The sequence below is a fragment of the Centrocercus urophasianus genome, unplaced genomic scaffold (assembly GCF_019232065.1).
Source record: "Centrocercus urophasianus isolate 14NV4802_14NV808 unplaced genomic scaffold, USGS_Curo_1.0 seq_14, whole genome shotgun sequence".
Lineage (NCBI taxonomy): Eukaryota > Metazoa > Chordata > Aves > Galliformes > Phasianidae > Centrocercus > Centrocercus urophasianus.
This window is the reverse complement of record NW_024884586.1, coordinates 19,634,083-19,649,706: the sequence shown is the minus strand read 5'-3', so window position 1 is coordinate 19,649,706 and position 15,624 is coordinate 19,634,083. Positions and strand designations below refer to the sequence as shown.

General features: G+C 37.4%; 1 protein-coding gene across 2 annotated transcripts in view; it reads left to right on the top strand.

Moving 5' to 3' along the window:
- The window catches only part of RBM25 (RNA binding motif protein 25), a 33,232-nt gene extending 19,046 nt beyond the window's left edge, over positions 1–14,186 (top strand). For both annotated transcript variants that reach the window (XM_042813864.1, XM_042813863.1), the window contains 10 exons: positions 3,038–3,324; positions 4,211–4,409; positions 4,709–4,798; positions 6,000–6,073; positions 6,764–6,914; positions 7,226–7,550; positions 8,513–8,787; positions 9,731–9,829; positions 12,018–12,065; positions 12,688–14,186. In XM_042813864.1, the coding sequence (XP_042669798.1) occupies positions 3,038–3,324; positions 4,211–4,409; positions 4,709–4,798; positions 6,000–6,073; positions 6,764–6,914; positions 7,226–7,550; positions 8,513–8,787; positions 9,731–9,829; positions 12,018–12,065; positions 12,688–12,780 (1,641 nt within the window). In that variant the 3' untranslated portion in view covers positions 12,781–14,186. The remainder of the gene's footprint in view (positions 1–3,037; positions 3,325–4,210; positions 4,410–4,708; positions 4,799–5,999; positions 6,074–6,763; positions 6,915–7,225; positions 7,551–8,512; positions 8,788–9,730; positions 9,830–12,017; positions 12,066–12,687) is intronic.
- The last annotated feature ends 1,438 nt before the right edge of the window (positions 14,187–15,624 follow it).

Below are 15,624 nucleotides of genomic sequence, written 5' to 3'. Positions count from 1 at the left end.
GACCCCCACCATTATGATAGAGATCATATGGTGACTAATGCAAGATGAAACTCACAGCTTGGAAAGTAACATGGAATAGGATGTAAGTATGAGCTTCTGTTTTTTATTATACTTATGGATGCCCCCTCAGAAAAATATGCAAAGGGGTAACTGGCTTGGAAACGTTTGTGTACATTAAATCCCACCTTAGCTCTCACTTAAGCAAGTTTCCATTAATGCTATCGCATCTGTGAATGTTTCTGCTTTGTAGAATGAAACTTGATATATCATAATGCACAGCTATGCATGTAATGTTCTTGTTTTAATGTTTAGCTTAAAGTTGATATTATTTTTCCCCCTACGAAACTGGAATGGCCCTTGGTGTAGGGAGATAGCAGTGCACTCCTCTTTTGAGCCCATGCTCATGTCTCAAAATATCCTGTAATCAACGTTAATGAAAACTTTGAAGCTACATCAAGGTGAAGTAGTACACCCACGTTACTCAGCTTTACCATGTGAAGCTGGTACCATGTTTTCATGCAACTTAATCTGTGTAAATGCAAGTGACTGCACATTGTTAGATGTATATGCATTTGGTTTTTCACTTGATCATAGTTGTTAGCAGTGAACACGTGGGGAAAAATTCTACAAGAAATCACCTGCAGAAGCTCAGCAATTCAGCGTGAAACTGATTCACAGTGGAACTTTGGTAGAACTGTGTTCGATTCCAAGCCCCAACAAGCCACTGTTATTAAGATACAAACAAGTAATATGCTTAACAAAAACAAGATCAAACAAACAAACAAAAAAATTGCTTCATTGTTCCAGATGCTTTCGGGCATATTCTGCCTTTAATCTTTATTACTAGGGGGCTATTCTTGTTCCTTAACATCAAAGTCAAACTGAAAATAGTCACTGTATATATTGGATACCTTTAAAAGGGGCTGTTGAAACTTTAGCAGCTGGTTAGTGAGCACAGTGAACCTTTGCATGTTTTTGGTATGAGTTTATAAAACAATAACCATAGACTGTCAGGGTATCAGGATTGCAGGGGGCGTCCATTTACAGCACGGACGAGTCTGAAGAGAGCTCAAGGTAAGATTTATAATTTTTCTACCTGTTCATTTCTGTTCATTACTTCAAAATATCAGATACCGTTCCCATCCCGTTACCCTTTGAGTTCCTCTTGTTTAGGCTGATAGAAGTTGAGGTCAGATTTAGATTGTGAAGTAGGCTGATTTTTTATTTTTTTTTTTTAATTGGATTTTGAGGAAGCAGACCTACGTAGTGGGTTTTCATATACAAGGCTGTGTGGCTGTGTGTTTGCACACGTGTAAACGTTATTTTTAAGTTTGAAAAAAAAAAAAAAAAAAAATAAAGAATTTTTTTCACCACAAAGTTTGAGTGGCAAAAAAGCAGTTCTACAAAAGAAATTTCTATTGGAACATCTAAGATAACCTGTAAGTATCAACAACTTCAGTATATAAACTTTTTTAAAAGTATATGAAATTTGAGGTAAGTTGGATTTTTAGAAGTTGGCAGCCTAGTTTAGCATCTGACTAGACTGAGGTTTAATACTGTAAAGCTCCTGTAAAGTATGGTCCTTTAGAAATTTATTTTCAGCCCCATGTATCTCGTAGAATCCAAGTTTTGTTTTTCATACCAGTTTTCTACCTATTTCCTACCATTTTTAGTCCCTTTTTCCTTTTGTGATTTTAATGTATCCAATATTGGTTTGCCTGTATTTGTGCTATCGATGCAGAGTAGTTTCACTGGATACATTAATCACTAGTGAATTAGCTTTATTTCTGTAATCCTTTGTTGGTTCTCTGGTCCCCGTGCCTATGGCAGAAGAGCATTTATCAGGTAAGATTGCTTTTTAAAGTTGTCTTACATGCTTTGTTTAAAAGAAAAGAAAAAAACAAAACAAAACAGAATGCTGTTTGATTGTTCCAGTTTTTAATTTCATGTCAGTGATGGTAAACGTGGAGCCAAAGGGGATAAACATGTTTATTCTGCTCAATATTTTTTCAAAAAAAAAGAAAAAAGTGGTATTCTGGCATCTGTCAGGTTGAAATTTGGTATACTTGGTTGTTATTTGGTATATTTGTGAACCGTGTACTTGCTCTTCCTCCCAGAAACATAGCTTGTAGGCAAGGTTAATCCAGTGTTGGCGGTCCATGTCCTAGCACAGCATCTGTAAGTTAACACATAACAATTGCTTCCAAGGATGGATTTATCTATCATTCTGTTGATGTATTTTCTATTGTCTTATAGGAATTCTGGTCATAGGAACTGTTTCTAATTGAAATTTTAAAAATGGCAATTTTGCACAATTTTTAGTAAAACTGTAGCAGGTAACCCTTTAGTTTCTGTGTTTCAAAAGAGCTATTTCCAACCTTTTTTTTTTTTCTTTTTTTTTTTTTAACTCCATATTGCAGTGAAGTTAAGGATTCCATTCTGCAGAGTCCATTTTTTACCAATGAACTGTTAGATTTTTTTTTTAGGGAGGTGAAAGGTTGCAGCTCTCTTCATTGTTAAACCACATGCACCATGTGTAAGTGGAAAAATTTCTTTACCCAACTTTTCATATAGGGTTGTTTCGGTCTGCCGAGACTTCTTGCAAAACAGTGTCCCAGTAAGCATTCCACTGAAATATATTCTTGTTGAACAGGATTAAATTTTGTTAGCTAGAAGTTCACTCTGCTTGTACCCAAGTGGCTTATAGGACCAGTGGAATCTGTGGCCCATTTGAATTATGACAACTGCACACTGTGTATGTGCAGTTTAGTCAGCTTATTGAGGCCAGCCCGGCTCTGCTAAGGTTGGAGATTGCTGGTCTGTGTAGATCTATGCTTTTGCACGAAATCTAGTCTTGTGATTGCTGCATTTTGATTTTATACTTATGAGTTCCAAAAATACCCACCAAACCCTCTTTAATATTTTAAAATCAGTGGCGGTTTTGGTATCTCCATTACCAGCCTTGTGTGTTGCGTCGGGAAGGTCTGGTTCCTATAACTACAAAATTAACTATGTAAGTTCTCTTGTTGGTTTTTAGAAACTGGAGGAGGAAAAAGGCAAAAAGGAGAAAGAAAGACAGGAAATTGAAAAAGAACGCAGAGAAAGAGAAAGGGAACGGGAGCGTGAACGAGAAAGGAGAGAGCGTGAAAGAGAAAGGGAACGGGAGCGTGAACGAGAGAAGGAAAAGGAACGGGAGCGTGAACGGGAGCGAGATAGGGATCGTGACCGAACTAAAGACCGAGACAGAGACCGAGAACGGGACAGAGATCGGGACAGAGATCGTGAAAGAAGTTCGGATCGCAACAAGGATCGGAGCAGATCAAGGTAGTACACTTAAGGTTGCTGTCTGTTTCAGTTATTTCTAGTGTTCTCCGAGTCTCTAGTTCAGCCCAGAAGCTGCCGTTCAAAATAAGAATGGCCCTTTTGGATGAATGAATGAAAAAAAGGAAACTGAAATTTTAGAGAAGATTCTATCTACACTAATCAGAAGAGTACTTGGTTTCCTGCACAACGTAGGAACATAAGGACTGTAGTAAGCAGCCATCATCCAATCATGACTAAAGTATACAGGTTTAATCGAGAGTCTTTATTTTTTCATGAGTAACTTTGTTTGTCCTTGAAATGTTCTGATGTCTTCACCATCCTTTGCTTTAAATATTTTCATCTTCTTTGCATATGTGGATGTATTTTATTTTTTTTTTAAAGCAAGAGAATGACTTTTCCAGTCTTAAACTATGACTCATAATGTCAGCCTCTAGGTGCTACCATTTTCATCTTCACCATGGGAGAAATAGCAGTTACACTTTACATTTTCTTGTAAGCGGGGCTTATATTATCTGTAAGCCATGGAAATGTGAAGGATTTATTAAGCATACCTTTTGGTGTGGCATTTTTAGCTGTCACTTGTTTATAGAGAACTACAAACATAATCTAATAAATGAGTTGCTATGTGCTTACGCTTGATTTCTGTAGATATTCCTATTAAATAGTTGCAGTGCTCAAACAACTACTTACATATATTCAAGAACTGTTTATCTCAAAGTCCTGATTTATGCCCACTGCTGTATTGGCTTATCATCCTGTATAATTGCACAAGAAAGACAACTTGCAAGATGGTGTAAGTAGTGCATTATACACTTAAAAGTACATCATTTCATTGAATGGACGAGAAGGGCTCTGTACATAAAGTTGGACTTCTTGCTTCCTTCAGAGAAAAAAGCAGAGACAGGGAAAGAGAACGAGAAAGAGAACGAGAGCGTGAAAGAGAACGGGAGAGAGAACGGGAACGAGAACGGGAACGAGAACGAGAAAAGGATAAAAAGAGAGACAGAGAAGAAGATGAAGAAGATGCCTATGAACGCCGAAAGTTAGAGAGGAAACTGCGGGAAAAGGAAGCTGCGTATCAAGAGGCAAGTTGGAACTTCTTAGATTCCGTATTTACTTCTGGGTTCTAGTAACTGTTTTTCTACAAAATATGCTATTTCTTCTCGCTCTCCTTTTCTAAATATACTTTTAATCTTTTGACAGTGTGAATTGGGGCAGAGTATTTCGGTCAGTCAGAAGAACATTGGATTCTTTGTTCCGAAGTCTTAAACTATAACTAATTATGCTTAATTTTAATGTGTTTCTAAACAATAATATAGTTATCTTAAAAGTAGTTCTGCTACTTTTAATTTGCTTGAGTCTGAATTGTATGCTTCTGTTGTAGCGTCTTAAAAACTGGGAAATCAGAGAGAGGAAGAAAAGTCGAGAATATGAAAAAGAGGCTGAAAGAGAAGAAGAAAGAAGGAGGGAAATGGTAAGGCTTAGTTTTACCTGTGACTTTTTTCCCCTTGTTGTTCGTGTCCATCTTGGAAAGGAATGTTTTCTTGCGATCTTTATGCAGTGTTAGTGCTTTCATTCTGCATACGCGTGTGTACAAAAATTTGAGTTAATAGACATGAAAAAGATGTCGAATAAAAGCAGAATTACTATTGAGAGTCCTGAGTGACTTGACCTTGTGAACATAAGACATTGAGAAGTAGGCAGCTGTAAAAGCACTGTGCTTTTACCATCGTGCTCAACTCTATCTTTAACCTGTATTTTTCATCAGATTTTTCCAAAATCTATCTTCTCTATGTTATACCAATGGAACTAGAGCAGTACTTTTGCTTCCAGCCCTCTCACATGCATGAACCTTATGTAATATCTAAGCGCTGCTAAATTTCTGTGGTTATTTCATAACTGATGAACTAAAGCCAGTTACCAGTGTAACACCTGGAAATGCTGTCTGAAATCACAGCTTTAGAAGGTGGATACTTTCACAGTTTAATAGTTTTCCTTGTTTAAAAAAATTATTTTAAAGAATGATGTTCCTGTTTCACTTCATAATTATCATAATTATCCCAGAAAAGGAGAAAATACAAGAGTAGGAGTAGGTAGGAGGTGGAGTGGGATTTGCTACAAAACAAACAGAAAATGAAAAGTGGGGAAGAATAAAAAATTGAAAGACGTTGTTCTACATGAAATTAAATCCCCTCCCACTCAAAAAAAAAAAAAAAAAAAAAAAAAAAAAGGTGGTTGAGAATTGTTTTAACTCCAGTAGGCACTTAAGTCCCATACAGTTTCTTGCTCCCTCCCTTCCAGTGGGAGGAGAACTGGAAAAGTTAAGGTGAAAAAACTCTTGGGGTAAGGTTAAAGCAGTTTAATAGGTAAAACAAAAGCTGCATGAAAGTTGCACAAGCAAGCAAAATAAGAAATTTAGTGCTTCCTAAAAGCAGGCTAATGTTTAGCATTTCCCAGGGAAACTAGGCCTCATCATGTGTAGCAGTTACTTCAGAAGACAAATGCCGTAACTGAAGTTTTCCCCTTTCTCCTTTCCCCTGGCTTTTATTGTGAGCACAATGTTACATAGTATTTCCATTTTCTGTTGAAAACTCTTTATTTGAAGCATTGACTTCTAAAAATATTACTAGATTTTAAACCAGAAATAATATTATTTATGCTTTGATGTCTTGCAGGCAAAAGAAGCTAAACGGTTAAAAGAATTCTTAGAAGATTATGATGATGACAGAGATGATCCAAAATATTACAGGTATGTCTTTATGTTGATTCCAGGCAAGAAAATATTCACCTACCATTTTAACAAAATTGTGGAGTTTGTTGGCAGAGGTTTATGGAGTTTCATGTTTGAATGATTAAGTGGTGATTTAAGGCTCATAAGTGTCCAAATTATTTCAGCATTGCTTAAGTGCTGAAGGGAAAAGGCAAAGTCCTTAAGTACTACTTACTGGTGACTGGGAGTAGCTACTCCTTCCTACTACCTAACTTTCAAGTCAGGCACAGCACAGGTCAATGTAAGTACAAAATAAGGTTAGGGCAAGCAGGGAGACAGGATGAAGCTTATTTCTAAATAGTTCACTACAAGGAAGCTGTAAATTGTATCAAGAACAAGCATATTAGGGATGAGATTCAGGTTGGGACTAACTGAAGCTTGCATCAGACTAAGATATCAGAACTGGTTCTTGTCACATACAGCTTGATAAAATTTGGTTATTTTCCTGGAGAGATCAGCAGTCTCGTTCTCTGTTTAATGTGATGGGAGGCAAATTTTATACTGGAATGTAGGGATATTTTTTCCTGTTCAAAAAAAAAAATAGGGGACACAATGTGCTTTTATGCTCTAACTTAAGTGTAGTACATCAGTATCAGGTACTTCTTGCATTGTCATACAAAGCTATAACTGGAATGTTCTTTTAAAGTACAAATTTTGTACCTTTTGTAGGGGTAGTGCTCTTCAGAAGAGACTCCGAGACCGAGAGAAAGAGATGGAAGCAGATGAGCGGGATAGGAAGAGAGAAAAGGAAGAATTAGAAGAAATCAGGCAGCGCCTTCTGGCAGAAGGACACCCAGATCCAGATGCAGAACTTCAGAGGGTGAGTAGCTGTTAGTCCAAAAGGAAAAAAAAAAAAAAAAACCTTGATATTAAAATGTGCTTAGTAAGCTAAGGATTGAATGATTAATACATGATTCACTTTTTCTTAAGAATAAATAAATTCAAGCAAGCAGTTGAAGACTAGAAATGGAAAATTGTTTCAGATGCATCTCTAGATGGAGTTTGAAAACTAGATTAGCCAGTAATTGTCAATAAAATGGCAGTAGTTGTATATATTAATTCTTAACTTACATTTGTTTTTGAACAGTGCTGTTTTTAGAGAGCTTATTTGCTAATTCTGTTTCATTGTAGATGGAGCAGGAGGCTGAGCGCCGTAGGCAGCCACAAATCAAACAAGAGCCAGAGTCTGAGGAAGAAGAGGAGGAAAAAGCAGAAAAAGAAGAAAAAAGAGAAGAACCAGAGGAAGAAGAGGAAGAGCCTGAACAGAAGCCCTGCCTTAAACCAACATTACGACCAATTAGTTCTGCCCCGTCTGTTTCTTCTGCTAGTGGAAATGCAACCCCTAACACACCTGGTGATGAATCTCCCTGTGGCATTATTATCCCCCATGAAAATTCACCTGATCAGCAGCAGCCAGAGGAGCATCGGCCCAAAATAGGACTTAGCCTCAAACTAGGTGAGTTTACAGTTTTCTGTTAACATTCAAATGGGTTTGCAATGAAAAAAAAAAAAAAAAAAAGGCAAGATGACAACATAGTTTTCCAAATACATTGATCATTTTGATGTATTTTGTCAAGCATTGTTATCCAGATGCTCTGCATGTGTAGTATATATAGATTTTTCTTCTGAAATGTAGAGTGGAGGAAACATCTAGTCTCCTAAAGGATTAGCTCTGAACTGAGATTAGTTATTTTGCTTTGAAGGTTTCTAAGCACCTCTTGTAAAGATCTTTGTTAGTTTTCATTAATGTAAATATATGTTAATTAAGTCTTAGATACTTCCCATATTTATTCACAAAGACCCTTTAAACAAGGAAACTGGAAATGAGATTTTTTTTTTTTTTTCCCCCTCTTAAAGTAGTACAATGAATTGATGACAATTGCAGTTGGAACATGAGCATAGAGTTCCTTAGCTCTTCAGCAATTTCCTAGTGTTGAAAAAAACAAAATATTTTTGTTCAGAGCACCAGAACTAACGATACTTGTTTTCAAGGTTAGTTCATTTATTATTTTGAACTATAATAATGCTGTAGTTTGAGGTTGCACTAATGTTATAACATGAATAAAGAGCAACTGTGTGCTATTAGTCTAACAGTTCTAATGTTTTTCCTACAATTGGATTTGTAGTTAACTTTTACCTTGTTGCTTTGCCTCTGCCAAGTTTGAATTCCTGTTACTGTCTCCCTCTCTCAGTAAGGGATGCTAATTGGTTTTAGGGTAATAGGGGAGAGCTGCCTATTTTTCTAGAACCTTGAAGAAGCTCAGTTTGAGCTAGACACCTAAATATATGAGCTAGATATCTAAATTTTGAGATTAGGCATTTATATAACACAACCTGATATTCATCAAAAAATGTGTGAAGAGCAAATGAGGTTTAGTTACAGTCCGTGAATATGTAATTCTGTCTTATGGGTTGTAGGTGCCTGCAATAGTCCTAATCAGCCCAATGCTGTAAAAAGGAAGAAGCTTGCTGTGGATAGTGTTTTCAATAAATTCGATGATGAAGACAGTGATGATGTGCCCCGGAAAAGGAAACTTGTCCCCCTGGATTATGGAGATGAAGATAAAAGCAACATCAAAGGCAGTGTCAATACAGAGGAAAAACGCAAACATATTAAGAGTCTCATTGAGAAGATTCCCACAGCAAAACCAGAGCTCTTTGCATATCCTCTTGACTGGTCAATTGTGGATTCAGTAAGTTAATTTCTTAACCATGCCCCAAAAAGCCTGATTTTTTCCAAGCAAACCTTGGAATTTGAATAGAGGTGTAGCATTTCTAGTACCTCAGTGAATTGAAGCAGCACTATTAAATGGAATTGAACTTCAATATTCTATTTCTTTTCCATGTTCAGTTCTTTTTCTGAAGTATGACCACTTATTTTTGTTTGGGCTCTTGAGTTGATAACACTCCTGAGTTGTCTAGTAATGTTATGAATGGGGAGAAAAAAGTCTTACAAAGTCTCTGAATGGCTGTCAGAAATACCAATACCCAAATCACTGTGTTCTCAGTTGGTACTTAAACATTTGTTGGTTGCTCTGAGAGTACTGACTCCTATTTATTTCTGTAGAAAGTACAACAGATACCAAAAGCATGAAACACTATTTGATGTAACAAATTCTCAGCTACAAAACACTGTTCTTCAACATAGTCATCAATATTGGATTTGCATTTTCACCAGTGATGATCGAGAGCCTGCATGCAGCACTTAATAAATAAATAAGTCTATACATAAATCTATAAGTAAATCTATGGCTGAGACAGTCTACATAAATGTTCAGCAAGTATCATTGGGTGCAGTTTTTCCTCACTGAGAAATTCGGTTCCACATCTTTGTATCATATGTACTTTCATGTCCTGTGCTATTTTGCCAGACTGCCCCTCTGCTGTCATCTGGTGCATGTCAACAATATATAATGGAATACTGGTGGGAAGGTTCAACCTTTACTGCCATACCACCTACATCCACCTCTGACATTGTGAGCCAATAAAATATGAGACATTCGCTTTTGGAGCAGTCATCTTTCACTGAGCTGTTGTTGTGGGTCTTCTGGCTGCCTTTCTGGCAGTAATTTTTCAGGGTAATAAAATTTATGGAAATTATGGTGTGATTTTTTTATTTTTTATTTTTTCTTTCAGACGCTAATGGAACGTCGAATTAGACCATGGATCAACAAGAAAATAATAGAATATATTGGGGAAGAAGAAGCTACACTAGTTGACTTTGTTTGTTCTAAGGTTAGTATCTTCTGGGTCTGTTTGAAGTCTGGATTTTATTGCCAGTTAAAGCTGCAGGAATAGTAGCAGTATCTGTTGCTTGAAAGCAGTCTGTTCTTACCTTCTCTATAATTTATAATATTGGTGAGCAGAGATGATTGATGTACTTCAGGTTAGTATGTACACTGTTTCACAAGTTATCTCTTTGAATGCTTAAGTTCAATTTGTACATGCCATATGCTGTTTACATTTAGTACTCTACTCCATAAGGGCATCTGAAGTGACCAGGTGGCAAAAGCAGTTGTTGTACCTGATAATTTTACCATTTAATTTCAGATAAATATTTAATTTGCCATGAACATTTTTAAGTTTACAGATTTGGATGTGTGTGAATTCAGGGAAAGAGAGTAGGCAGACATCACGTGAGTTTTAAATTAACTTTTTAAAAAAATCTTTTTAGTTACTGTTATTTTTTTGGTAGTAGACAAATACCAAGGTAGCACTAGAAGTCATTCTCCCATTCCTCTTGGTCATGTGTGTCATTTGTTTAAACTAAGCTCTGCTTAGATTACTCCATCAAATTAAATACTGTTTTCATGGTATATTCATAAGGGCTTGCCTCAGTTTGTGTTTCACTGGCTGCAGGATCAAGTCCAGAGGGTGGTGGTCAATGTTTCAATGTCTGGATGGAGATTGGTGATGAGTGGTGTCCCCTAGGGGTTGGCGCTGAGGCCAATACTCTTTAATAACTTCACTGGTGATGTTGACAGTGGGGTCAGGTGCACCCTCAGCAAGTTTGCTGATGGCACCAAGCTGTATGGTATAGTTGGCACACCAGAGGGACCTAGATAGGCTTTTGAGTTGGGCCCAGGTGAACCTCATGAGATTCAACAGATCCAAATCCAAGATTTTGTTCTTGTGTCAAGGCAACCCCCATTACCAGTACAAGCTGGAGGGATGAAAGGATCGAGCGCAGCCCTGCTGAAAAAGGTCTGGGGGTACTGGTGGATGGGAAGCTGAACATGAGTCAGCAGTATATTCTTGCAGCCCAGAAAGCCAACCGTATCCTGGGCTGTATGAAAGAAGTGTAGCCAGCAGGTCAAGGGAGGTGATGCTGCCCCTTTACTCTGTGCTGGTGAGGCCTCACTTGGAGCACTGTGTCCAGATGTGGAGTCCTTCGTAGAGGAGAGATGTGGACCTGTTGGAGTGCGTCCAGAGAAGGACCACAAAAATGATCTGTGGAATGGAACTCATCTCCTATGAGGACAGGCTGAGGGAACTGGAGCTCTTCAGCCTGAAGAGAGAGCTTGCGAGATAACCTCATAGTGGCCTTTCAGTATCTAAAGGGAAGCTACAGGAAAAAAGGGATTGGACTCTTTAGCAGGGTCTGTGGTAACAGGAAAGGAGAAATGGTTTCAAGCTCAAAGAGAGTAGATTAGGTTTAGGTTAGATAGAAGGAAAAAGTCTTCTACAGCAAGGGTGGTAAGGCAGCGGAACAGGCCGCCCAGTGATGTGGTTGATGCCCTATCCCTGGAGACTTTAAAGGTGAGGCTGGATAAGGTCCTGTGCGGCCTGATCTAGCTGTGCATGGCCCTGTTCATTGCAGGGGGTTGGATTAGGTGGCCTTCAGTGGTCCCTTCCAACTCTAAGGATTTTATGCTTAAGAGCTACTGCATGAAGCAAATAGAGTGATTGTTTTGTGGCATGAGTGGTGTATGGTGTAATAGAAAGTGAAAAACAGAAAATATTTGCCAAGTTTAAATTATATTAAAAAGAATGTCATTTTCTAGTTTTGAAGGACAGCTTTATGATTACAGAAAATTGAAATCCTTAAAATACTTCAAGACAGATGGAAAACTGCACTAGAATGATAGAGCAAATTTTGCTTCACTCTTCCTGCAGAAATTCACTGCTGAAGGAAGAGGATTTTACCAAAGGTGCCAAATAGCCAGCAAATAGAGACTGTTTTGGATCTCTGGAGCATGCTAGAACTTGTTCCTCAATAACAAGCCATAAACATGCATTCACTGTAATTAAATCTAATGAACTTTAAAATTTTGCCTTGCTAATGCTAGAAACTAATGAATTGGAAACACTGTTGTTCTGTGCAAGGTGTTAAAAATTCTTAGGAAGTAGCAATTTTTTTCCCCCTGATACATTAATATAGTTTACTTTGAGTTTTTAGACGAAAAACATTTCTTTCTTTCAGGTTATGGCTCACAGTTCACCACAGAGCATACTGGATGACGTTGCCATGGTAAGCAGAAATTGTCTAACTGATGTACCTTCTGCATTGCACAGAAGCTAGTTGTCAGTTGTGTGAATTAGTAGGAATCCGTAACAGAAATATTTGGTGTTCACAGAATGTGCATACTGTAGTTACATATGAAAGCTGTTCTGATTAAATAGTTTCTGCTAGCACAGACATGATATTGTAGTTACAGCCTCTCGGTAGAAAATAGTGAACTCTGCTGAGAAACTCTTTGTATTTGGAAATGTAGAACAAAGGTTCTGTCCCTAGCAGTAGAGGAAAGACTTGACAATAGTAGAACTGTACCAGAAATGTGAACTTCTGTTGACTCTCTTATAATTACATTTTCTGATTTGTTTTATGAAGAGTCTGTTCCTAATTAATGAGTATATACAAGAGTGTAACAAAGGTCAAGTCAGATCATAAGTGCAGGACAGGCAAAACCCCTGGAAGTTTATCCAGTCCTTCACTCAATGTTAACTTTGATTATATTACCTCCACTGCATTGGAATTGGGTATTAAGTGATCTTTCTTCTGGCTGCAGATTGTGATATGTCTACTAGAATTAATCATCATTACTAGAATCCCTAACCTAAAAAATAATGTATAAAATGTGTGTTTCTTACAGGTACTAGATGAAGAAGCTGAAGTTTTCATAGTCAAAATGTGGAGGTTGTTGATATACGAGACAGAAGCCAAGAAGATTGGTCTAGTGAAATAAAGCACTCTCCTAGCTTCTAGGGTTCCATTTCAATTTTTGCTTTTTTTTCCCTATCATCCAAGGACTTCAGACCTTCTCTGTTCTCAGAGACTTGAGACCTGTATTTTTTTATGTAGAAAATGTGAATTTTTTTTTTTTGTCCTCTGCTTAGAGGCCCCTTCTGCCCTTCTCAGTTATTTGAAATCCTGCATTGGTTCTCTTTATAATTCACCAGGTACAATTACCGGTATGTTTTATAAGCTGCAGCTACTGTACACGCTCTCTGGTAATCTTATGTTACTTTGATTCTTGTAAATATTAAAAAAAAAAAAAAAAAAAAAAAAAAGCCCCTCTTTTGCAAAATATTTGCACTTAATATGGAATTATTTTCAGTTACAGATTTAAATTTAATTTAAACTAAGTGGTTAGCTGTTTTCACAGAACAGTTCTGTGTGTTTTCTGGTCTCCTTACCTAATTCTGGAAAAGGAGTTTCCTCAGACTTCTGATTCTGACACGAACCATTACTGGTATCGGTGTATCATTGCCCATTTAGCTACCAATAAAGCTGGAAGTTGATTTTCTGCAGATTACTCTGCTTCTTTCCTAGGAAGTGCAAATTGCAGGAAACTTTTAATTTGCTCTCTTAAAACAAGAAGAGGATCTCAGTAAGTGCTATTTATTTTTTTTTTTTTAAACCTTGCGTATCTTTTGCTCAGTTTCATTTTTATCACTTCTTTATAGTCCCTTGTCTCCAAAATAATTGATTGTTTTGTTTTTAAGAAATAATTTTTAAAACCTTTTTTTAGAATGTAAGGAGGAAAGAAAACGCACATGCTTGGGAAGCTTCAGAGTTGTAACTGAGTGTAGTAGTTGACAAAAACTAAACCGTAAGTTTTCAAACAAAGCTGAAGTCTTGTTTTTATCCATACTGTTAAAACTAGCCCTGACTTTTGTTTTCTACTGTAAGCAGTCTGTTGTCCACAAAAAGAGGGTTGTATTTTACTGCCTTGTTTGTATGGATTTTTATAAATAGGCTGATGTGATATAAATGATGAGATGTACTGTAAACTGCATTTTTTATCTCATACCCAGGTAAGAAGACAAATCAATAATGTGCTATGAACTGTTTTGATTGCAGGAGGACTGTGTTCCAGGGAGCAAACCATCTCAAAAACTCTTAATTTTTAAGCGAAATTCTTAATAGCAAACAAATTAAGTAAAGGTGTTCCAGCATCTCTATATTGTATTTAACTGAAGGATACAGGTTGACCTGTTCAGAAAACATAACTGTGACCTTGAGTTACTAGTTCTTTGTATCTGGAGAGGAGACTTGAAAACACTGTTCTTAACAAATGGGATCGTGTAAAGGTTCCACCATGTAAATATTTCAAATATTAAAAATGTATATATTTGATTTGAGGACTGACATGAGTCTTGTGCAGTATGCAATTTTTTTTAAAAGTGCTTTCTGAATCAGTGAATCAACGTGCTCACAAATTAGGGTGTTGGGGTTTTTAAACTTCCACCTCATTTCTTTGAGGTCACTAGAATCCTGCAAATGCACATGTGATCCCTGTGTGTTCTTTCACATCCCTGTCATATTATACATTGTGCTTTTCTTAACTTGAAGTATAATGCTTAGGTGTTTGCATTATGTTGTGCTTAAATTTGTGTTACACGCTCCATCATCCCCTTTCTCCTCTAGTTTTCCAAATTCTCAAGAAGTTCAAAACTTGCCCTTTTCCTAGTAAGTATAAAGAGGTGAGCTCCATGGGTTCTTTTTGTTCTGCTAATACAGCATTCTATCAGTAGTATTTAAACAAGCAAAAGGTAACAAATTCCCCTTAATGCCACCACGAGACAGATCGCCTCATGTCCTTGTTGAGATTATTTAATGAGACTTCTGGTTGTGAAATGTCAGCATATTTTCTTTTGCCCTACATTAAAGTTGTATATTCGTCTATTACATTATTTATGGAATGGATGTAAGCTTGTATACTCTCTAAAGAGACTGAAGGCAGCGTCTGGGTGAGAAAGATCTAGAACTTAAACTGGAATGTTAACTATCCACGTAATTGAGATTTGCATCTGCAGTGGAAGGAAGTAGGAATGATCACTGTACTGGGTACAGTGTCATAGAATCATGGGAGGATTTATGTTGGAAGGGACCCTAAAGCCCACCCAGTGCCAACCTCATGCTGTGGGCAGGGCTGCCACCCACCACATTAGGCTGCCCAGGGCCCATCCAACCTCGCCTTCATCTCCTCCACAGTTGGGGCATATATGTCTGCATATGCTACAGTACATTCCATGATCTAAATAAAGTATTTCAGCTTGTATGTGGAGGAAGAATAGCAGTGTATGCCTACCAGAGTTGGATGTACATGGCACTGATCTGGACTTAGCTTGGAGCTGGGCTTTTCCATTTAACGTGCCTGCATCTTGTGAGAACCCCTTTAACTGATACTCAGTGCTGTTTGGAACATGTGAGTACATCGTGTAATAGGAGTACTTTTTCTTCTGCAGTGCACTGGAGGGAGGAGAAGAAATCACAGACAAATTCATTACTGAGAATGATCTACTCTTATATTCTTATGGAGATTTTGTTGTTACAATATTTGCATGTTCGTGTAGTCCTTTGGTAGTTCTCACTTAAGGCTTCCTGTGATCTCTGCACTGAAGCAACAGGCTGCATAGTGGCCCACCTGTGGGCTGGGGAAGGTCACCAGCTTTGTTTAGTTTTCATTTTATATTACTCTTAGAAAAGCATTGGATTTTATTAAGGGAGGTTCTAGGTATGTGGTACGTCAGGAGTTATTTACACTTAAAACTGGAATCTGTCCCACCGGCGTCACTTCAATATT